This window comes from Hordeum vulgare, chromosome 5H, assembly GCF_904849725.1.
Source record: "Hordeum vulgare subsp. vulgare chromosome 5H, MorexV3_pseudomolecules_assembly, whole genome shotgun sequence".
Taxonomy (NCBI): Eukaryota; Viridiplantae; Streptophyta; class Magnoliopsida; order Poales; family Poaceae; genus Hordeum; species Hordeum vulgare.
Genome location: NC_058522.1, coordinates 66,875,942 through 66,900,038, shown reverse-complemented (window position 1 = coordinate 66,900,038; position 24,097 = coordinate 66,875,942). Strand labels below are relative to the sequence as shown.

Genomic DNA, 24,097 nt, shown 5'->3' with positions numbered 1-24,097 from the left:
GAGGTTCCAATAAGCCTGGATAAGGACTGTGCTCAGCTTTGTTAATCTGGCAAACAGGGCAGGCCTTCACAAATGCAGTGACATCCTGTTTTAATCATGGCCAATGAAATACCAATTTCACTCTTTGATAAGTACCTCTTTCTCTAGAGTGACCACCTAATTCAGAGCTATGGAAATTTTTCAGCAGGTCCTGTCTGAGAGCAGTTGTACTCCCCACTACCACCTTGTTCTTGAATATGAGGATACCATTCTTGTAGGAATAGGAAGTAGTGTTATACTTCTCTATAGAGCACTGAGTAATCAAATCCTTAACCTTTTCAACTTGACTATAACTCTTAACCACTTCTACTACCCAAGTTGGAGTAGTACTAGTGGCAACAAGCATGGAAGCTAAATCTTTAACTCTGGATAGTGCATCAGCTGCTTTGTTCTCTTTGCCCTTCTTATATTCAATGGTGAAATTGTATCCTAGTAACTTGAGCAATAGCTTATGTTGAATTCCCTCAGTAAGTTTCTGCTCTTGAATATATTTCAGGCTCTCTTGATATGTTCTGATCACCAAAGCAGTAGCAAGGAAATAATGCTTCCACTTCTTTACAACCTCAATGATTGCCATAGCTTTTTTATCATAGGTGGACATAGCAGCTGCTCTAGGTCCAATTATTTTGCATAAGCAAGAAATGTGCCTACCCTCCTGCATTAAAACAGCTCCTAAACCATATCCACAAGCATCAGCTTCCAAGATAAATGGTTTGGAGAAATCGGGCAATATTAACACTGGAGAATGAGTGAGCTTCTCTTTTACTTCAGCAAATACCCTGTCTTGATCAGTACCCCACCGGAAAGCATCTTTCTTCAAGTAGTCAAACAGTGGTCTGCATATCAATCCATATCCCTGAATGAACCTTCTATAGTAACCACTCAGACCCAAGAAACTCCTCAATTCAGTAATGTTTGTAGGAGCTGGCCAATCCTGGATTGCTTTAATTTTGGAAGGATCAGTGGCAACCCCTTCCTCATTGATTATGTGGGCCAAATACTCCACCTCAGTCTAACCAAAAGAGCACTTTTCCAATCTTGCATATAACTTGTTTGTTTGTAGAATGTCAAACACCTGAGTAAGGTGCTCCTTATGCTCTTCTAAGGAAGTGCTGAAAACCAGTATGTCATCAAAGAATGTTACCACAAACTTCAGCATTCCAAATAGAAAATTCATCAAAGCTTGGAAGCTAGGAGGGCCATTAGTCATACCAAAGGACATAACTAAGTTCTCAAATAAACCCATATGAGTGACAAAAGTTGTTTTGTCTATATCTTCTTCTACCATTCTGATCTGGTGGTAACCATTTCTGAGATCAATTTTGGAAAAATACTTAGCCCCCTTCAATTGGTCTAGCAGATCTTTAATGATTGGGATTGGGTACTTATTCTTTATTGCGATAGCATTCAGCTTCCTGTAATCAGTGCATAATCTCCATGATCCATCTTTTTTTTTACAAGTAACACATGAGAGGAAAAGGGGCTTGTACTCATCTTGATCACTCCAGACTTCAGCAATTCCTTGATGATCCTTTCCAAGATCTCCTTCTAGTGATGTGGCATTCTGTAAGGCCTTTGGTTCACTACTTTGGCCCCTTCCACCATAGGAATTATGTGATCACAAGGCCTGCTTGGAGGCAACTTAGTTGGTTCCTGGAAGAGTTGTTCATACTTCTGCAACAGAGTTTGTAACTCAGCAGGTAGCTCTTTAGCTGTGCTTACTACTTCCACATCACAAGCAGTAAACAACACAAAACCACACAGCGCGTGTTCCATCATCTTATCAGTGCAGTCCTTAGCTTCTTCAGGCTATACTCTGGGCATTGTTTCATCAGCAAATGTGACTAGCTGGCCATCTAAAGAAGACACTTTCATTTCCATCATAATGAAGTCCATGTGCACTGGGTTGTACTTTTTCAACCAATCCACTACTAGTATCATATCATAACCTTTCAGTTGCAGAACTCTAAAACTGTTAGTAAACTGTTGACCCTGTATTTCATACATACAATCATGCACCATGAATTCACTCCACAATACTTCTCCACTTTCTACAGCCACTCTCACTCTAGGGGTGGGCTTGGGTTTAACTTGGAGTTGGGTCGCCATTTCTGGAGACACAAATGTAGAGGTGCTGCCACTGTCCACTAAGGCTGTTGCAGAAGTGTTTCCCACCTTGATTGTTAGAACAGAAGTGTTCTTGACACCTCCAATCCCCATAGCTGCATGCATAGATAGTTGCACCATTGCATCAGCTAGAAACTGGTCCATGTTCTCTAGCTCTGGATCAGCAAAATCAGTTACATAAATAGTTTCAGGCACTTCTTCCTCATGTGTGTGCAGAGCTTGGATCTATGCTTTCTGACTCATTTTGCACACTTGCCTATGCACTGGGACCCAAGGTTCCCTAATTTTGTAACAAACGTGATTCTGTTTTGATAGTTGGATTACTGCATTCTTATTTTGTACTACAGCACCTCCTTCAATCTTTGGTTGTTCAAAAGTAACCTACCTCTTTGGTTGTGGCACATAGGTCTTAGTTTGCACCAATTGGACTTGTGGCTGAACTTTTTCCATTCTTCTAGCATACCACAAAGCAGTCTGCATATCCTTAGGTTGAAAACACTCCACATGGCTCTTGATATAAACATTCAGGCCAGACACAAAACTAGTTACATAGTAACTATCTGGAATTCCAAGATTCTCTCTTCTCATTACATTCATTAAGTGCTCAAACTGTTCTATATAAGCTCACGAGGTGGAAGTTTGGTGCACTGCATGGAATGAACTAACTATCTCACAGGGTGAGTCAACATCAAATCTCTTAGATAAGTATGAATAGAACTTGTGCCAAGGCACATTGCTAGGAGCATACCCAGTTCATGTCCACCACTAAACAGCAGGACCTTTTAAGTAAGAAACTACCAATTCTATTCTATGTTCAATTGGTGTTCTTGCAGCAGCAATGTATTGATCCAAATTCTGAATCCATGCTTCAGGATCCAATCCTTCAAACTCAGAAATGTTCAGCTTTGCAGGTTTGACTGTGAGAACTGGTCTTCTACTATGAGAAGGGGAATATTGCATGTGTCTCTGCCCATCTGGCCACTCCCCCATTGCCCTTGTATCCACTGGTTGCAACTGCAAGTGTTGCTGATGCCCAACTGTTTCCTGCCCCTCATTTTGGTTGTTGGTGAAGTTAGGATGCCTATATGGGGCTTTGTTTGCACCATCTAAATTAATTTCCTTTCCCGTGTGATCCCTCAACACAGCAGTGCCCACTACAACTGGTGCTTCCTTCTCCTGGCCATGGACTGAAGGTGGTGTAAAATTGACCAACTGCTTCGGCCTGCCTGTAGGAATTACAAGCGAGTGCACCTCATCCACTTTCCTCGGGGCACTACCCTGCTCAGAATGCTCAAGTTGCTCTTCCTCTGAACCATGATCCATCAACAATTTCCTGAAACTATTTTGGATCTTGTGGAAATTACCTTGCATCGTGAAAAAATTCTTGTTCACCATTGCCTGGAACTCCTGAAACTCCTTTCGATCCTCCTCTCTGTTGTTCTGCAGGATCTTGATATCCAACTCCAACAATGCTAGCTGCAGATCCGCAGTAACAACCGAGTCTACTTGGCCAGTCATGGCACTGCTAGAAACAGGGTGGATGGTGGGATTGATGAGAGTACCTTATTCTGGATGTGGATTTGGATCTCGCCGAGAAGCTTTAGCTCACCTCTCCTCTCTGCTTCTTCTCCGACCGAAAAATCGAATGGCTCTAGATACCAATTGTCAGGCTCTAGCTACTGACTGAAGGAGAAACACTCATCGGCAACTGAAATCAAAGATCGAGATTAACTCGGAGAGGGTTTCTATTGCCTGGAAAATGAAGAAAGTAGGTCGATGATACTGCAACAAAAGACCTTCCAACAGCGCCAGAAACACGTGCTGACGGGAGAGTATTCTTGTCTTGATTCTCCTCAGCAACGACACCAGGAATCCTTCTGCTACGGCTATGCCTTTAGGTACTTCATTGGCAAATATGCAAAGGATTCCCCCGTGGCCTTGGACCCTTGCGTTGGTGTTCCCTCGAAGCGGAAAGGGTGATGTAGCACAGCGGTGGTAAGTATTTCCCTCGGTTTTGAGAACCAGGGTATCGATCCAGTGAAGGAGTATCACAAGTACCTGCACAAACACAAAAAGCTTGCTCCCAACGCTATGAAGGGGTTATCAATCCATTATAGATTGTTTGCCAAGTGAGAACTGAAAGCAACAAAGTAACAAAGCAAAGTAAAAGCGAAAGTGGAAACGATAGGTGTGAATAGACGCGGGGGGCCGTAGTGTTTACTAGTGGCTTCTCTCATGAAAGCAAGTAGACGGTGGGTGAACAAATTACTATCGAGCAATTGATATAACCGCGCAAAGTCGTGACATCATCTATGGCAATGATTATATCTATAGGCATCACGTCCAAAACAACTAGTCCGATACTTTCTGCATCTACTACTATTACTCCACACATCGACCGCTATCCAGCATGCATCTAGTGTATTAAGTCCAAAAGAACACAGTAACGCCTTAAGCAAGATGACATGATGTAGATGGACAGTCTCATATCTACGACAAAGCCCATCTTGTTACCCTTGATGGCAACTACACGATGTGTGCCTTGCTGCCCCTACTGTCACTGGGAAAGGTCACCACACGGTAAGAACCCAAAACCAAGCACTTCTCCCATTGCAAGAATCATAGATCTAGTTGGCCAAGCAAAACCCAAGACTCGGAGAGACTTACAAGAATATCAAATCATGCATATAAGAAATCAGCAAAGACTCAAATATATATCATAGATAATCTGATCACAAATCCACAATTCATCTGATCTCGACAAACACACCGCCAAAGAGGATTACATCGGATAGATCTCCATGAAGATCATGTAGAACTTTGTATTGAAGATCCAAGAGAAAGAAGAAGCCATCTAGCTACTAACTACGGACCCGTAGGTCTGAAGTGAACTACTCACGAGTCATTGGGGGGGTGATGATGTTGATGAAGAACCTCTCCAACTCCAAAGTCCCCTCCAGCAGGGCACCGGGAAGGGTCTCCAGATGAGATCTTGCGGAAACGGAAGCTTGCGGCGGCGGAAAAGTGTTTTCGTGGATTCCCTGATTTTTTCCTGTATTTTAGGGAATATATAGGCGAAGGAGCTAGGTCAGGGGGGCGCCAGGGAGGCCACAAGCCTGCTAGCCGCCGACCCCCTGGTGGCGGCTACAGGGCTTGTGGGCCCCCTGTAGCTCTCCTGGCTTGTCCCTCAAGCCCCCTAATCTTCTTCCGTTCGGGAAAAATTTATTTCGGGGATTTTATTCCGTTTGTTCTCCGTTCCAAAATCAGATCTGAAAAGAGCCAAAAACACAGAAAAAACAGGAACTGGCACTTGGCACTGAATTAATAAGTTAGTCCCAAAAAGATATAAAAGGTACATAAAACATCCAAAGATGACAAGATAACAACATGAAACCATCAAAAATTATAGATACGTTTGAGACGTATCAAGCATCCCCAAGCTTAACTCCTGCTCGTCCTCAAGTAGGGAAGTGATAAAGAATGAATTTTTGATGCTTTCATGCTACCTAGCATAGATGTCCTTTGTAACTCCTCTTATGTGACGTGAATGTTCAGATCCATTAGATTCAAAACAATAGTTTGCTATTGACGTGGAAACAATAATACTTCAAGCAAACTAGCAAGGTAATCATGAACTTTCAAAATAACAATGCCAAAAGAAAGTTATCCCTACAAAAGCATATAGTCTGGCTATGCTCTATCCTCATTGCACAACAAATATAAATCATGCACAACCCCGGTATTGGCCAAGTAATTGTTTTCACACCTTTAGTTTCTCAAACTTTTTAACTCTCACGCAATACATGAGCGTGAGCCATGGTTTTAGCACTATAAGTGGTATGGAGTGTGGTGGAGGTTGCAAGGCAAACAGGGAGAAGATGATCACATTAACTAGGCATATCAATGAGCTGTGGAGATGCTCATCAATAGATATCAATGTGAATGAGTAGGGATTGCCATACAAATGATAAAGCAGAGCTAAGAGTATGTGAAAGCTCTTAAAGAAAACTAGTGGATGTGCATCCAACTTGCTTGCTCACGAAGACATAAGGCAATTTTGAATAAGCCTATCATTGGAATATACAAGCCAAGTTATGTAATGAAAATTTCCCACTAGCTATATGGTGGTGACAAAACGAGAGACTCTCAATCATGAAGATCATGGTGCTTAATATGCACAAGTGTGGAAGGATAGTAGCATTGTCCCTTCTCTCTTTTTCTCTCATTTTTTTGGTGGGCTCTTTGGCCTCTCTTTTTTTGGTGGGCATCTTTGGCCTCTTTTATTTCCTCACATGGGACAATGCTCCATCAATGATGATCATCACACTTTCAACTCAAAACTTAGAGCAACGATGACTCTATATGGAATGCCTTCGGTAGTGTACCGTGGCAATGATCTAGCATGGCATAGACATTAATGGAAACATCATGCTAGCTATCTTACGATCGTGCAATGGCAATGTAGAAGTGGTGGCACATGTCATGGTGGTAGTTGCATGGCAATATATCTCGGAATGACTATGAAAAAGCCATAGTAGGTAGGTATGGTGGCTGTTTTGAGGGAGGCTAATGGTGGGTTTTGTGCACCGGCGAAAGTTGCACGGCACTAAGTAGATAGTGATGGTGGAAGGTGAAAGTGCATCTAAACCATGGACTCAACATTAGTCATGAAGAACTCATATAATTGTTGCAAAAGTTTTAGTAGTAATCGAAACAAAGCATTCAACGCATACTCCTAGGGGAAGGGTTGGTAGGTATAAACCATCGCGCGATCCCGACCGCCACGCAAAGGATGACAATCAATAGACTAATCATGCTCATATTTCATCACATAGCGGTTCACCATACGTGCATGCTACGGGAATCACTAACTCCAACACAAGTATTTCTAGATCCACAACACCTTACTAGCATAACTTCAATATTACCACAACCACAACTCAAAACTAATTGAGATGAATCAAACTTCTCTAACTATTCAATGCACATGAAGGTGGAAGTTTTCATATCCCTTTGGATAACTACCCCTTTTGAGACTACTTTCAAAGCATAGATCGACTAACAAGCCACGCACCGCCGTGCTCTAAAATATATAAGTGAAGCACATAGAGCTAAATCAACTAGCTCAAAAGATATAAGTGAAGCACATGTGAGCTGAATTGTCTACCAAAAGATATAAGTGAAGCTCGGCAAAATCACGGTGAGTGCATGTCTATCTCTCTAGGTGTGCAGCAAGGATGATTGTGACACAACAAAAATAAAATACTCCTGCGATACAAGACGCTCCAAGCAAAACACATAACACGTGGTGAATAAAAATATAGCCCCAAGTAACGTTACCGATGGATTTGAAGACGAAAGAGGGGATGCCTTCCCGGGGCATCCCCAAGCTTAGGCTTTTACGGCATCCTTGAATATCTTGGGGTGCCTTGGGCATCCTCAAGATTGAGCTCTTGCCACTCTTTATCTCTTTGTCCATAAGAACTTCACCCAAAACTTGAAAATTTCACAACACGAAACTTAAACAGAAACTCGTGATAACATTAGTATAAGAAAGCAAACCACCACTTCCTTAGGTACTGTAGCAAACTTAAATTCTACTTATGTTGATGTTGGGTTACTGTATTTTGAATCTTCCATGGCTAATACCCCCCGATACTATCCATACTTTCATCAAAATAAGCAACCAACTCAACAAAAACAGAATCTGTTAACAGCAGACCAGTGTGTAGCAATCTGTATACTTCGTATACTTCTGGTACCTCAAAAACTCTAAAAAAGTACGACAGTCTAAAGAATTTGCGTGGCAATCAGCAGCCAAAAGAATCAACTCAAAAGATCTTACAGAAAAAAAATGAAAATTCTTTTCGTGAGCAGAAAGTTTTTGTCTTTTCCGGCATGACCAAACGATCATCCCCAAGACTAATCATAACGGTTTTGCTTGGCACAAACGCAAAAAGAAACACAAAAAACACAATCATAACAGAATTATGAAAGTGTGGAAAACACAAAACAGAAATAAAAAGGATAGATTCGTTGGGTTGCCTCCCAACAAGCGCTTTTCTTTAACGCCCTTAATTGGCAAAAGATGATGGAATCACGTATAGTCATCTTTGGTGCTCAAACCATAAGTAGTGTGATCATTTATCATCTTAAGATCTTCATCTTTATTGGATGACTCACCACTATCTTTAGGAACAAAAACATACTTGACGGTCTTTTTGAGAGTGAGATTTGGAGTATTTTGCACAGCGGCAAAAGCGAAACCCAAGTTGGTTATGACATCTTCTAGTTTGCCAATCCTAGAAGAATCATTAACTATAAGTTCGTTCTCCCTTAAATTTTTCAAACAATTTCCCACTTTGGATCCGTACTGAGTAATTTGATTGTGGATCCTTCTATCCAAACCCTCAATAAGTTCAACTGTGGCAATTTTGTTTTCAATAGCGTCAAGCCTTTGCATCACGTGTTCCAAGGTTAAGGTAGTTCCATTAACCATGAGCGGGGGTGAGCCTACCAAATTCATGATAGCTCCATAGGAGTCAACAGTATGGCTCCCCAAAAAATTCCCGCCTACAATGGTATCAAGGATATACCTATTCCAAGGAGAAATTCCAACATAGAAACTGCGAAGAAGAACGGTAGTGGATTGGTTACGAGTAGATCTACTTTGAGCATTGCAAATCCTGTACCACGCATCCTTTAAATTTTCTTCCTCATTCTGCCTAAAATTGAGAACTTCATTCTCAGGGGTATCGTTTGGAGTGGTAGGTCTAGCCATTGATGGACTATCTCACACACAAACGAGCAGGAAGAGGGAGAGTGAAACGGGCAAAAGAAAAACGGCAAGGGAGAAAGGCAAAAAGGCAAAAAGGCAAAAGAAAACGGCAAAGGAGAGAGGCAAATGAAAACAGCAAATGTGAAGTGGGGGAGAGGAAAACGAGAGGCAACTGGCGAAAAATTAAATGCAAGAGATGAGTTTGTGAGACCTACTTGGATAGATCTCTCCTTCCCCGGCAACGGCGCCAGAAATACTTCTGCTACTGCAACAAAAGACCTTCCAACAGCGCCAGAAACACGTGCCGACGGGAGACTATTCTTGTCCTGATTCTCCTCAGCAACGGCACCAGGAATTCTTCTGCTACGGCTACACCTTTAGGGACTTCCTTGGCAAATATGCAATGGATTCCCCCGTGGCCTTGGAGCCTTGCGTTGGTGTTCCCTTGAAGCGGAAAGGGTGATGTAGCACAGCGGTGGTAAGTATTTCCCTCGGTTTTGAGAACCAAGGTATCGATCCAGTGAAGGAGTATCACAAGTACCTGCACAAACACAAAAAGCTTGCTCCCAACGCTATGAAGGGGTTGTCAATCCCTTATAGATTGTTTGCCAAGTGAGAACTGAAAGCAACAAAGTAACAAAGCAAAGTAAAAGAAAAATTGGAAACGATAGGTGTGAATAGACACAGGGGCCGTAGTGTTTACTAGTGGCTTCTCTCATGAAAGCAAGTAGACGGTGGGTGAACAAATTACTATCGAGCAATTGATAGAACCGCGCAAAGTCATGACGTCATCTATGGCAATGATTATATCTATAGGCATCACGTCCAAAATAAGTAGACCGATACTTTCTGCATCTACTACTATTACTCCACACATCGACCGCTATCCAGCATGCATCTAGTGTATTAAGTCCAAAAGAACAGAGTAACGCCTTAAGCAAGATGACATGATGTAGATGGACAATCTCATATCTACGACAAAGCCCATCTTGTTACCCTTGATGGCAACTACATGATGTGTGCCTTGCTGCCCCTACTGTCACTGGGAAAGGTCACCACACGGTAGGAACCCAAAACCAAGCACTTCTCCCATTGCAAGAATCATAGATCTAGTTGGCCAAACAAAACCCAAGACTCGGAGAGACTTACAAGGATATCAAATCATGCATATAAGAAATCAGCAAAGACTCAAATATATATCATAGATAATATGATCACAAATCCAAAATTCATCGGATCTCGACAAACACACCGCCAAAGAGGATTACATCGGATAGATCTCCATGAAGATCATGGAGAACTTTGTATTGAAGATCCAAGAGAGAGAAGAAGCCATCTAGCTACTAACTACGGACCCGTAGTTCTGAAGTGAACTACTCACAAGTCATTGGAGGGGCGATGATGTTGATGAAGAAGCCGTCCAAGTCCAAAGTCCCCTCCGACAGGGCACCGGGAAGGGTCTCCAGATGAGATCTCGCGGAAACGGAAGCTTGCGGCAGCGGAAAAGTGCTTTCGTGGATTCCCTGATTTTTTCTATATTTTAGGGAATATATAGGCAAAGGAGCTAGGTCACGGGGGCGCCAGGGAGGCCACAAGTCTGCTAGCCGCCGCCCCTGGTGGCGGCTACAGGGCTTGTGGGCCCCCTGTAGCTCTCCTGGCTTGACCCTCAAGCCCCCTGATCTTCTTTCGTTCGGGAAAAAATTATTTCGGGGATTTTATTCTGTTTGGACTCCATTCCCAAAACAGATCTGAAAAGAACCAAAAACACAGAAAAAACAGGAACTGGCACTTGGCACTGAATTAATAAGTTAGTCCCAAAAAAGATATAAAAGGTACATCAAACATCCAAAGATGACAAGATAATAGCATGAAACCATCAAAAATTATAGATACGTTTGAGACGTATCAGTAGAGCACGCCACAGACGGCTTAGGGTTTGTACCCATACACATATTACATGCCTCTAAGGGCTGGAATTAGAAGCATTTATAAGCCAGCTCGCTAAAAGCAACAAAGGAAAAGAACACTAGCTAGTGCGCCTTGTTGAAAAGTAAACAGCGACGCGGGAGTCGAGCCTAGCCGTTGGACGCACGATCAGCGGGCGTCGCTGGTCCAGTCGCCGAAACGGTATCTTCTATCCCCAGCTGTTGGATGTGAGATCAACTACCCTTGATTCATCCGGCACGTAGAAACAGGGGATGAGATCCCGACAGGTCCTAGTTCGAAGAAAGCGAAGCTGGAGGCCGTCGACAGCCGCCAAGAGGCATAGGCATCGCCGGCAACTGAAGCCCCCTGCCCGGACCCTGCAGAGACGGAGCTAGTCGTCCAACCGCCGCCCGTAGCTGATGAAGACAACGGACGCGTCGACCGCATCACCAAGCTCCTCGACCCCATCCTCGGCGAGATCATCTCGCTCCTCCGCACCAAGGAAGGCGCCCGCACCCAGATCCTCGCGTCCCGGTGGCGGCACATTTGGCCCTCCGCGCCTCTCAACCTCGACTGTCGTCGCCTCCCCGATGGTGTGGTGTCGCGAATCATTTACGCCCACCCGGGCCCCGGCCGTCGGCTCCGCATCCCCGTGCATTGCCTCCAGGACCGAGTAACAACTGTGGACGCCTGGCTCCGGTCCCCCGCTCTCGGCAAGCTCCAGGAGCTCGTGTTCTGCCATGTCTCGAACTATCGCCCACGATTGCTCCGGCCGCTCGTGCGGCGACCTGCCTCCGCATTCCGATTCTCACCGACCCTCCGTGTTGTCACCATCGGGAGATGCCTCCTCCCGGACAGCACTGTCCAAGGGCTTCACCTCCCCCAACTCAAGCAGTTGGCGCTTGAACGAGTCTGCATCTCCGAGGGTGCGTGTCAGGAACAGAGCACCTGACTAGCCGAACCAAGCAACTTAAGATCCAATTCAGACACGAATTTATGATCGGGGAGGTGATCTATTGCTTTGGAAAGGGGAAAAACAAGAGTAGCGCACCGCCGGCGGCCTAGTGTTCTACACATACATCATTTTACATGCCTCTTAGGGTTGGAGAGGGTGGCTTATAAAGGCCAGCCGAAGGAAAGGAAAAGAAGCTTAAAACAACTGAAATAAATGAAGTGCTGCCGGAAAGTGAATAGCGACGCGGGCGCCACAGGTGACCGTTGGATGCTGGATCGACGCGCCACGACTTCTCCTCCTCGAAGCGGTAGCTTTGAATCTTGGTCGTTGGATCCTCTATCCACACACCATGCTAAACCGGCACATAGAAACAGGGGATGTCATCTCTCGAGCCTAACAATACCCCCTTGTTGAGCGACAGCTTGCCCTCAAGCTGCGAATGATGGAAAAACTTTTTGCATGAAGGCCGAATCCTCCCACGTAGCCTGTTCCACTGGAATATTGACCCATTTGATCAACCAACGTACCACAGGCAAACAAATATCTCCCTGAACTCTTGGCACTAGCTTCCTTTCCGGAATAGCTTCAGGCTCCATAAGAACTATCCCATCAGACCCTACTAAAGGAAGATCTTTAGAGGGCACAACCTTAGGTCCAATGTGCTTTTTGAGCTGACTGACATGAAATGTATGGTGCAGCTTGCACCCTTCAGGAAGAAGCAGTTTGTAAGCATGCCATCCCACCTTCTGCAGAACTCTAAATGGCCCATAGAACTTAGAATGCAGCTTCAAATGCCTGTGCAAACTTAGGGAAGTATGCATGTATGGTTGCAATTTTAGATACACCATATCCCCAACATCAAAATCCCTCTCTTTCCTCTTCTTGTCTGCAAACCATTTCATTCTCTCCTGTGCTTTGATCAAATTCTGTTTAATCACCTCCATTGCTAGCTCTCTGTCTTGTAATAGATCAGCACCATCCACACATATAGAATTAGGCAGAACAGATTCAGCTACCATAGGTGGAGGAAACCCATACAATGCCTGGAATGGAGTCATGTTCAGAGCAGTGTGAAAGCTAGTGTTATACCACCACTCAGCCAAAGCCAGCCTGCTATGCCACTTCTTTGGTTGTTGGAAAAACATACACCTCAAATAGTTCTCCAAACAATGGTTAACTCTCTCAGTCTGTCCATCAGATTGAGGGTGATAGCTAGTACTCATGTGTAGCTTGATCTTCAGGGATTTGAACAACTGCTGCCATAAGTTACTGGTGAAGATCCTATCTCTGTCAGTCACAATAACTACTGGCATACCATGCAGTTTGAAAACTGTCTCAGAGAATGCTCTAGCTGCAGATTCCACAGTAATGGGATGCTTCATGCCAATAAAATGTGAATACTTTGTAAACCTGTCTACCACCACAAGTATCAAGTCCTTGTTCTCAGAAACTGGTAGCCCCTCCACAAAATCCAGGCTCACATGAGCCCAAGCAAAATCAGGGACAAGCAATGGTTGCAACAATCTAGGATAGGGGCAATGTTCAGCTTTGTTGATCTGGCACACTCGACAGGGTTTAACAAAGGCAATAACATCTTGTTTCAAACCAGGCCAATGAAACACCAATCTAATTCTTTGGTAAGTAGATCTCTCACCAGATTGGCCCCCCAGCTCAGAATTATGGAATGTTTTCAATACTTCTTGCCTGAGTTCAGTAGCTTTTCCTACTATCACCTTACCCTTGAATCCGAGTATACCATTGTTATAAGAGTATCACCCATTAGTACCCCTATCCACTGCACACTGAGTGATCCATTCTTTTATCTTCTCATCCTGACTGTAGCTCTTAACAACTTCCAAGACCCAAGTAGGAGTAACATTACTAGCAACCAGCATGGAAGTCGAGTATTTCACTCTAGATAGTGCATGAGCTACCTTATTTTCTTTGCCTCTCTTGTACTCAATAGTGAAGTTGTAACCCAACAACTTAAGCAACAACTTATGTTGGATACCTTCAGTTAACTTCTGCTCTTGGATGTACTTCAGACTTTCCTGATCAGTTCTGATAATAAGAGAAGTGGCAAGGAAGTAATGTTTCCATTTCTTAATAGCTTCAATGATTGACATGACTTCCTTATCATAAGTTGACATAGCAGCAACTCTAGGTCCAGTTGACTTGCTTAAATAGGAAATGGGCCTTCCCTCCTGCATCAACACAGCTCCTAAGCCATACCCACTTGCATCAGCTTCCAGCACAAAAGGTTTGGAAAAATTAGGCAGGATCAATACAGGTGAGTGAGTTAACTTGTCTTTGACTACATCCATTGCTTGGTCTTGTGCATCACTCCAATGGAATGCATCCTTCTTCAGACAGACAAACAGTGGTCTACAAATAACCCCATAGTCCTTAATGAACCTCCTGTAGTAACCACTTAAGCCCAAGAAGCTTCTAAGTTCAGTAATGTTTTTAGGTGTTGGCCAATCCTTGATTGCTTTGATCTTTGATGGGTCAGTAGCTACTCTTTCCTGACTAATGACATGGCCCAAATACTCAACCTCAGTCTGGCCAAAAGAACATTTTTCCCATCTAGCATATAGCTTGTTCTTCTGCAAGATATCAAACACTTGTGTTAAGTGGTCCTTATGTTCCTCCAAAGATTTGTTGAACACCAGGATATCATCAAAGAATGTAACCACAAACTTGAGCATTCCAAAGAGAAAGTTCATCAGTGCCTGAAAACTAAGTGGTCCATTTGTTAATCCAAAAGACATCACCAGGTATTCAAATAAGCCCATGTGAGTTACAAATGCAGTCTTATGAATATCCTCTTCAGCCATTCTGATCTGATGGTAGCCATTTCTAAGATCAATCTTGGAAAATAATTTAGCTCCTTTTAACTGGTCCAATAGGTCCTCAATCACTGGAATTGGATACTTGTTCTTTATTGTGATTGCATTCAACTTTCTATAATCTGTGCACAACCTCCATGACCCATCCTTCTTTTTAACCAGTAAAACAGGGGAAGAAAAAGGACTTGTGCTAGGTCTAATCACTCCTGCTTTGAGAAAATCCTTGATAATTCCTTCTAAAATCTCTTTTTGGTGGTGTGGCATTCTGTAAGGCCTTCGATTTAGCACCTTAGCTCCTTCTATCAGACGAATCCTATGATCACAAGGTCTAGTAGGAGGTAATTCAGTGGGTTCTTGAAACAATTTCTCATACTTATCCAGCAAGGACTGTAATTCCACAGGTAGATTCTTTTCTGGATTGCAAACCTCCATAGCAGATGTTGTGAACAGGGCAAAACCACAAACAGCCTGTTCCATTTCTTTCTGATTTAAATGATTTGCTTCTTCAGGTTGTGCCCTTGGCACTGTTTCATCAGAGAATGTAATACCCTGCCCATTGCCATAAGATATTTTCATTTCCATCTTTACAAAATCCATGTGCACAGGACTGTACTTCTTCAACCAATCTACTCCCAAAATTATATCATAGCCTTTTAACTGTAGCACTCTGAAACTATCCTTGAATTTCTGTCCTTGAATCTCATAAGCACAATCTCGCACCATAAACTCACTCCATAGTATTTCACCACTAGCTACACCCACCTTGACTCTAGGAGTAGCCCTTGGTTTCACTAACATTTTAGATGCCATCTCAGGAGAAACAAAGGTGGAAGTGCTACCACTATCCACCAGTGATGTTGCCAAGAAGTCTCCTACTTTAACTGTCAGAATAAAAGTATTCTTCATAGCCCCAATGCCCATAGCTGCATGCATAGAAACCTGTAAAATAGTCTCCCGTGGCACTTGGTGTGCATTTTCCAATTCAGGGTCAGCAAAATCAGTGACAAATATAGTTTCAGGCCCTTCTTCTTCATGTGCTTGTAAGGCTTGCACTTGTGCTTTCTGGTTCATTTTACAAACATGTCCATGACCTGGTACCCAAGGCTCTCTACATTTGTAACAAACCTGATTCTGCTTGGCTTGTTGAATTATAACATTCCTGTTCTGACTAACAGCACCACCTTCATTCTTGGTTTGCTCAAACAGGACTTGCCTCCTTGGTCGAGGAATATAGGCTTTAGTTTGCACCACTTGTACTTGAGGTTGGGCCTTTTCCATTCTTCTAGCATACCAAATAGCAGTTTGCATGTCTTTGGGCTTAAAACACTCCACATGGTTCTTGATGTAAGGACTCAAGCCAGCCACAAAGCTAGTAACATAATAGCTGTCAGGTATTCCAGGATTTTCCCTCCTCATTATATTCATAAGTAGCTCAAACTGCTCCACGTAACCAGATAAGGTTGCAGTCTGATGCACAGCATGGAAGGAGCTCACTATGTCACAAGAGGAATCCACAACAAACCTCTATGATAAATAAGAACAGAACTTATGCCATGGTACATTGCTAGGGGCAAATCCAGTCCCTCTCCACCATTGCACTGCAGGGCCCTTCAGATATGACACTGCTAATTCAATCTATGCTCAATAGGTGTCCTAGCAGCAACAAAGTATTGATCAAGATTTTGTATCCATGCTTCAGGATCTGTACCTTCAAATTCTACAATGTTAAGCTTTACAGGTTTCACTGTAAGGATAGGCCTTCTACTGTCAGTAGGAGCAAACTGTCTGTGCCTCTGTCCATCAGGCCACTCCTCTATTATACCCAATTCTGCCTGCTGTATAGGCAATTGCTGCTGCTGTCCATTAGCATGATGATTATCAACTTGGTTTCTAGCAAAATTTGGGTGCCTATAAGGAACTTTGACAGTACCATCCAAATTCAACTCCTTTCCTGCATTATCTCTTAGCACAGCAGAACCCACTACCACAACTGCCTCCTTTTCCAAACCATGTACTGAGGGTGGAGTAAAATTCTGTAGCTGTTTGGGTCTACCAGGAGGAACCCCACGAGATTGTACTTCATCCACCTTATTTTGCACACTGCCATGCTCTGAATGATCCCCTTGACCCTCTTCAGAACCATGATCTAACACAAGCTTTCTAAAGTTATCCTGGATCTTGTCAAAGTTGTTTTGCATAGTAACAAAATTCTTGTTAACCATGGCATGAAATTCATGAAATTTCTTTCTATCCTCCTCTCTACTATTCTGCAAGGTTTTCACATCTAATTCTGAAGAACCTAACTGCATATCTCCAGTCAGGACTGAATCTGCTTGTCGTGTCATCTTCAGGGGTTACCTTGAGCCGGATCCAGCCACTACACCTTCCGCTGATCCAGATCCGATGCACAACACCCTGCTACTCCTCTCTCCCTGTCGAATATCGACTGCCTGTGATACCAATTGTCAGGAACAAAGCACCTGACTAGCCGAACCAAGCAACTTAAGGTGGAATTCAGACACGAATTTATGATTGGGGAGGTGATCTATTGCTTTGGAAAGGGGAAAAACAAGAGTAGCGCGCCGCCGCCGGCCTAGGGTTCTACCCATACATCATTTTACATGCCTCTTAGGGATGGAGAGGGTGGCTTATAAAGGCCAGCCGAAGGAAAGGAAAAGGAGCTTAAAACAACTGAAATAAATGAAGTGCTGTCGGAAAGTGAATAGCGACGCGGGCGCCGCAGGTGACCATCGGATGCTGGATCGACGCGCCACGACTTCTCCCGCCTGAAGCGGTATCTTTGAATCTCGGCCATTGGATCCTCTATCCACACACCACAGCTAAACCGGCACATAGAAACAGGGGAGGTCATCTCTCGAGCCTGACAGCGCGCTCTGCAGCCTGATTGCCAGGTGCCCCGCCTTGGAGTGCGTGCTGATTTACTACAACTTTGGTTTCCGATGCGCTCGGATCAACTCCCTTAGCCTTATAAGCATTGGTGTGTGTCTGCGCCATTGTTATCTTTCTGATGATGAAGAAGATGAGCCGCACTTCAGAGAACTCATCATCGATAATGCCCCTTGCCTTGAGACGTTGCTCCGTCTCAATATACTTGATGGCCTACATGTATCCGTGATCTCCGCGCCTAATCTGGAAACCTTAGGTTCCCTTCATGAGGAAATGTACCTCAGTTCCACAAGTATTCAGGTGGGTGTGAGCCCTCTACTTGTCGCCTTCGGTAGGCTCTAAGGGCCTCTTTGATTCGTAGGATTCTCAAAATGCAGGAATAGGAAAAACATAGGAATAGAGTGACATGTCCTTTTCTACATTACAAGATTTGGAAGTGTGTTTGATAGCACAGGAAAAACAAAGGAATTCTACAAAAAGGTTTGAGTGGATGAAATTTTTTCTCCAAAATGTAGTACAAATGAATCTTATGAAAAAATTCCAAAGGATTTCAATCCTACGAATCAAACAACCATCGTAGGAAAAAATCCTAAGGATCCAAATCCAATAAAATCCAATAAAATTCCTTTGTATCAAAGGAGCCCTAAGCTTTATTTCAGATACATTGCATATAATCTGCACTTCTATATGCTAATAATGTTGTCTTTCATGCTTGATAAAGCGATTGCCCAGTGATAGCCTCACGACGGTGGTTGGCGCTGTCAAGGTCTCGTATGTCAGGATTACTCATCTGGATCTAGGCACGACACTTCAGTTGTTGAGATGTTTTCCATGCTTGGAGAAGTTGTACATTCAGCCGGTGACACTTGTTCATTAGTATTCATGGTGTTCAGCTCCTCATTTGATCTGCTTGTGCTCTTAAGTGGCTGATCGTTTTCATCACCTCTGTTCTTTTCAGCCGATATCAGGGGATACGAAATTGTGGAAGCGTAAACACCGGGACATAATCAAGTGTCTTGACCTTCGTCTGAAGAAGGTGGTTATGGAATCTTATCGGGGCATCAGGGCGCAAGTGAGGTTCGCCACATTCTTCATACTGAACGCGAAAATGCTGGAGTTGACGTCATTCGTAGATTGTCGTAGTTGAAACCGAATATTACTGCCGGGACTTTTTAGCAGAACAGCGCAAGAAGCTTCAGTTGGAGAAACGGGATTCAAGAGGTGCTCGGTTTCACTTTCAGACCGACAGACTTCTCCGCTGTTATTCTACAATCAATAATGTCCGTGATTTGGATTTAAGTAATCCGTTCGTATGTAAGCGTTGAACTTGGGTTTAGGTCTGTTGGGAAGTCTTTGTTGCCAATCTCAGTTTGTGTATTGTCTGTGTTGAGAGTCGCAGATGATGGTTAGAAATCATCTGCACAAATTGGATCTCGTCTTCTGATCGAGATTAGTTTCAGGAAATGGATTGTCGCATTATTTTGTCTTAGCAAGCGGTGTCCGGGCCAAAAAAAGGAAGAAGAAACAACCAATGTGGCATGCGGATGCAATTGTGTGCCGGCCTTAATTTCTATACTGAATCTCTGTCAAACATACGACCTAGCCTCCAAGATGTTACATCAGGTTTTGATTACAACTTTACAAACACAACTAGCTTTGTACGTAGTTAAATATATGGTTACGGTTGGAGGAATTTAAGCTGCATGCGGGTGCGGTGTCTGGCACAGCTCACCGGCGGCCGCCTTGGTCTGCTGCTGCACCACCAGCGTGGACAGCCGGGATCCGAAGTCGGCCGACGTGAGCAGGTCCCCGAGAACGCCGAGCTCCAGGTGCTCGCTCCAGTCCGATATGCCGGCCGTCAGCGGCGACTCGCGGCTCTCCGCTCGCCGCCCGACCACGAGCAGGTCGAACGCCACGCTGGTGTTCCGGATGACCTCCACCATCTCATGGGAGCCGCCGACGGTGTGCTGGCTGTACATGACCCGGTTGTCGTCCACCCACCGCCGGACGAACTCCTGCGTCGCCTCCTCGTCCAGCTCGTCCTCCTCCGGGTTGAGCCGCTGCTGCCATTCTATGGGCAGCAAGAAGCGGAACACGGTGAGGCCGATCGGCGCGTCCTCCGCCATGTACGTCGCCAGCGCCACCGCCTCCCGGTCGTCCGGCCCGCCGAGGAAGTACACGGCGACACGGTGCGGGAACAGTCCTTCGATGGTGTCGGCGGACGCGGTGCTGGCGATGCCGGAGAGGCTGCCTCGGTCGACGAGGATGGCGACGGAGCAGGGCGCGTAGTTGAGTATGTTGATGTTGGTGTCCTGGATGGCGCCGGCGTTGGGCGACGTGGGCTCCACGGAGCCGTCAATGGCGAGGCGCTTGTGGAAGGGCACGATGATGAGCATGGCGCGCTTATCGAGCGCGACGGTGCAGACGTCGTTGTGCATGGTGGCGTAGGGCGCGATGCACACGTATGGCAGCAGCGACGAGGAGCCCTGCCGCCGCTGGTCCACGAAGAACTGGAAGGCGTTGACGATGCGCTGCGACTCGGTGGCCTTGGACCCCGTCGGGACGCAGTGCCGGTCGCCGTGCTTGTAGGAGCGGAGCACGGAGCTGGTGAGCCCGGCGAGCGGCACAAGGTGGAGGAGGGACACCGAGACCGGCGTCGTCGGCGTCGGGCTGGCCGCATCGAGCAGCGCCACCATCGGCCCCACGTCCACCTGCGAATGGACGCACGCCAGCACCCGGAGCTCCTCGCCGGCCCTCTTGTTCTGCACCGTGCGCCGCTGGTTCGCCACGTACTTCTCCTCCGGGTGGTACATGTACTTGACCGCCACCCCTGTGGCGGCGCCGATCACCAGGACGTTGATCATGAACACCGCGTACGCCTGGTCGTCCAGCACCTTGGAATCCATGAACGCCGAGGCGTACACCACCTCCGTGATGCCCTTGAAGTTCATCATGAGGCCGACCACGACGGATTCCCGGACAGGTATCTGGCAGTACAAGCACGGCAGGATGCAGGCCACAAACTTGGCGACGATGCCGACGACCAAGAACACCTCGAGCAGGCCGTAGGTGGAGGAGTCCGTGAGCATGTGGACGTTTATCCGCATCCCTCCCTGCGCGATGAGCAGCGGCGTCAGCACGCCGGCGACGAGCCGGTCCAGCCGCGCCGCCAGGGTCACGCCCAGCGGGGCGCCGCCGGGGAGCATGAGCCCCAGCATGAACGGCCCGTACGTCGCGTGGAGGCCGAGGAGCTCGCCGGCGAAGCTGCACGTGATGGAGATGAGAATCACGGCGACAAGGCGGGACTCGGAGAGGATGCCGCCCTCCGGCACGTCCCTGATGAGCCGCAGGATCGCCGGCCGTGCCACCAGCCCCATGAGCGCGATGAAGATGGTGAATGAGAGCGAAGAGGCGAAGCCAATCCGCTGCAGCTTCTCCTCGGGGCTTGCCGCGAGGAGGTAGGATGTGACGCCGGCGATCGCGAAGGTGTTGGCGAAATCTCCAATGAGGGCGGCGGACATGGCGAGGCGGCCGAGCTTGGAGGAGAGAAGGTTGAGGTCATCCAGCGTGCAGCAGACGACGATGAAGGCGGAGAGCGACCACCAGGAGTTAAGGTTGGTGAGGAGGAAGGTGTCCTTCCATTGCTTGGGGATCTGATCGCTGAGCGCGAGGCCGGTGACGAACATGGAGAGGTGCGGAGCGGCGGTGCCAAGGACGGCGATGGCGATGGCCTTCTTCCCGGACTTGACGATCATGCCGAGGTCCGTCTTGACGCCGATGGTGAAGATGTGGAGCGTGAAGGCGTAGCCGCCGACCGTGTTGATCTGCACCCAACCCTCCTGCGTGGCGAAGACCTCGCCGACGTTGGGGAAGTAGTGGCCGAGGAACGACGGCCCCAGCAGCGCGCCGGCCTATACATAGCATGGAGATCCATCTGTGCAATTAGTAATTAACCAATCAATCAACCAGAGGCTAGCTCAATCGCGCACAACAATCTGCATGGCATGGACGAGCGAGAGCCGGCGGGTGTGTACGTACGAGGATCTGGGAGATGACGAGAGGGACGCCGACGCGGCGGAACACGGCGTGCATGGCTTGGGAGAGGAAAAAGATGATGCAGATGTGGTAGAGGAGGAGCGGGAAGTAGAACTTGAGGGGGTCGTCGCCGGCGAAGACGCCGGAGGAGGTGGGGCGGTGGGAGTTGTGCTCGAAGCAGTAGAGGCTTCTGTTGACATTGACCTCCCCCGCCAGCGACATCGGTGGCCGGCGATCGTGGAGCAGAGGGCGAAGGAAGCAGGACGAGTGCGGAATGGGGAATTTTCTTCCATGGCGTTCGATGCTTGCATGCAAGATGGCGCGAGGCCAAGGCGCGGGATGCTGTGGAGTGGAAGTGGTTTGGCGGGAAACGTGGAGCACCAGTCGCTCAGTTTACGGGATCGCGCTCTCTTAATAACCACGCAAAAGGAGTTTTTGCTTACGTTTTCTTTTTTTTATAAAAAAAAAATAGACTTGCTAAACTTGCGTAAATTACAGGAAACCGCACTTTAAAGGCTAGGTTCAGCAGAAATCACTACGTTACATTTTGGTTGCAAAAAACACCACATCTTGTGTAATCTATTTGCAAGTAAGCACTTATCGATGAATGTGGGTCTGTTAAGTGGGTTTATGACAGAGGGGGCAGTTTTTTTTTTTTTTTTTTTAGCATACGTGGCACTCACAACCGTACCGACAACCGTTAAACGGTGTCGTTCGGCTCGTTTCCTACTTCCCCCCTTCTCCATTTCCCGCTTCTCCCCTTTCTCCCTCCTTCCTGCTCCCGCCGGCTCTCTCCTGCCCCTTCCTCGCACTGCAGAGATGCCTAATCCGATGAAACCAGGCGGTGCTGGCGGCGGCGCCCTGCCTAGCAGTGGCGGGGCACCAGGCACCAAACAAATACCATTTTTTTACGTTCCAATCAAAGAGCTTTATTCAACAAAAGGACTCCTCGCATCATCAGCTAAAAGGCTAGTGAGCAGGAAAGAAGGTCTCGTGTAAGTCCAACTTTCGGTGAGCGTTAGTGTGCAAGCAAACTTAGCATAAAGGTGGACCGGTACATTGGATGACCGATTTAGATGTTGAATATCAAAAGAAGAAAAAGAGGAAGCTAGCTCTCTTATCTCTAATAGTAAAGGTGCCACCAAAGGTAAGCTATAATGGCGAGTTTTTTCAGAGATTTACAATCTTCAAGAAGTCGGTTTCCATGATCACATGTAAGAATCCGCATAGTTTTGCAAAGATCACCCCATCTCGCAGTGTCATAGTCTCACCAATGAAAGGATCAGAGACCTCATAGTGGGGTTTACTCCAAGTTCCTAGCAAAGCATTGCAGGAACGAGCAACGCCGCGTGCTCCAACTTTGCCAGAGTCCATACTTACAGCCGCGTATGTATTTCTCGAGTGCCATTACAAAAGTAATTAGTGTTTTTGGCATTAAAATTTTTTTGGACTAGTAATTAGTCCAAAAATACTACTAATTCTGCGACAAAACCACTCATTCCTGGTAAGGCAAGAGAAGCCATTGAAAAGCTACTAAACATGGTAAAAATTTTAGGCATTGGGATAGATATTCCTCCTGGTTCTTCGAGATAAACCACACGACCAAGATCATCTGAGCCCTCTGTACATCAGAAAAATGTCCATTGCATAGGATATCTCGAGACCATGTATCTGGGTGTAGGCAGGGCCTTCGAATGCCGAATAGCGCATGTGTCTATTCCCAGAACAAAGTGGCATGAGAGCAATGCACTAGGGCGTGCATCAAATCCTCATCCATCGCAAAGGAGACATTGCATCTACTGATGACTTTGATATGACGACGTCGAAGGGTGCACTCATTTGGAAGAACACCACGAACAACTCTCCACTAGAGAACATACACCTTCGGTAAAACCTTAAGCTTCCACAACTTCTTCCACTTCTGTTCGTAAGTCTGTGAGGTGTTAGTAATTGTCCCTTCCTCCAGCGCGCAGTGGGATACTCAAAATAGCTTCAGCTTCACGCAAAATGAAGAAATGACGACCAACATCTTGCCGCCATGTCCAATTTTCAGAATCAATGAGCCGATAGACTATACTGAGCATAGTGCCCCCAGTATGACCAAGGGCGACACGGTGGATAGTCCAGGGATACACCGATCCTCTGAGATGGAGATAGAACTTCCATCTCCCACCCGCTTGATCAAACCTTCCTTAAGTGCCTCACTTCCCCGCAATGATAGCTCACCAGATCGTGGAAGAGGACTTCGGGACAGTAGCAACCATGAAAGCGCACTCGGGGAAATAACGCCCCTTCATAACCCTAGCACACAACGAATTAAGATTAGTGAAAAATCTCCATCCGTGTTTACCTAACAGCGCCAGGTTAAACAGTTTGAGGTCACGAAACCCCATGCCACCACCGGCCTTAGACGATGCTAGCTTTTCCCATGATATCCAATGCATTGCTCGACGATCAAGGGAACTCCTCCACCAAAACTTC

The 24,097-nt window shown here is 46.1% G+C and overlaps 1 protein-coding gene and 1 pseudogene across 1 annotated transcript; one reads left to right on the top strand and one right to left on the bottom strand.

The window, feature by feature from the left end:
- The first annotated feature begins 8,254 nt into the window (after window positions 1–8,254).
- Window positions 8,255–19,025, top strand: LOC123396334 (annotated as a pseudogene).
- Window positions 19,026–19,172: 147 nt separating this feature from the next.
- LOC123396333 (cation/H(+) antiporter 15-like) lies at window positions 19,173–21,838 on the bottom strand. Its single transcript, XM_045091292.1, has 2 exons — window positions 21,620–21,838; window positions 19,173–21,492 (listed from the first exon to the last, which is right to left on the bottom strand). The coding sequence occupies exons 1-2, from the start codon at window positions 21,836–21,838 to the stop codon at window positions 19,276–19,278; spliced, it is 2,436 nt and encodes an 811-aa protein (XP_044947227.1). The 3' UTR covers window positions 19,173–19,275.
- Between the last annotated feature and the right edge of the window lie 2,259 nt (window positions 21,839–24,097).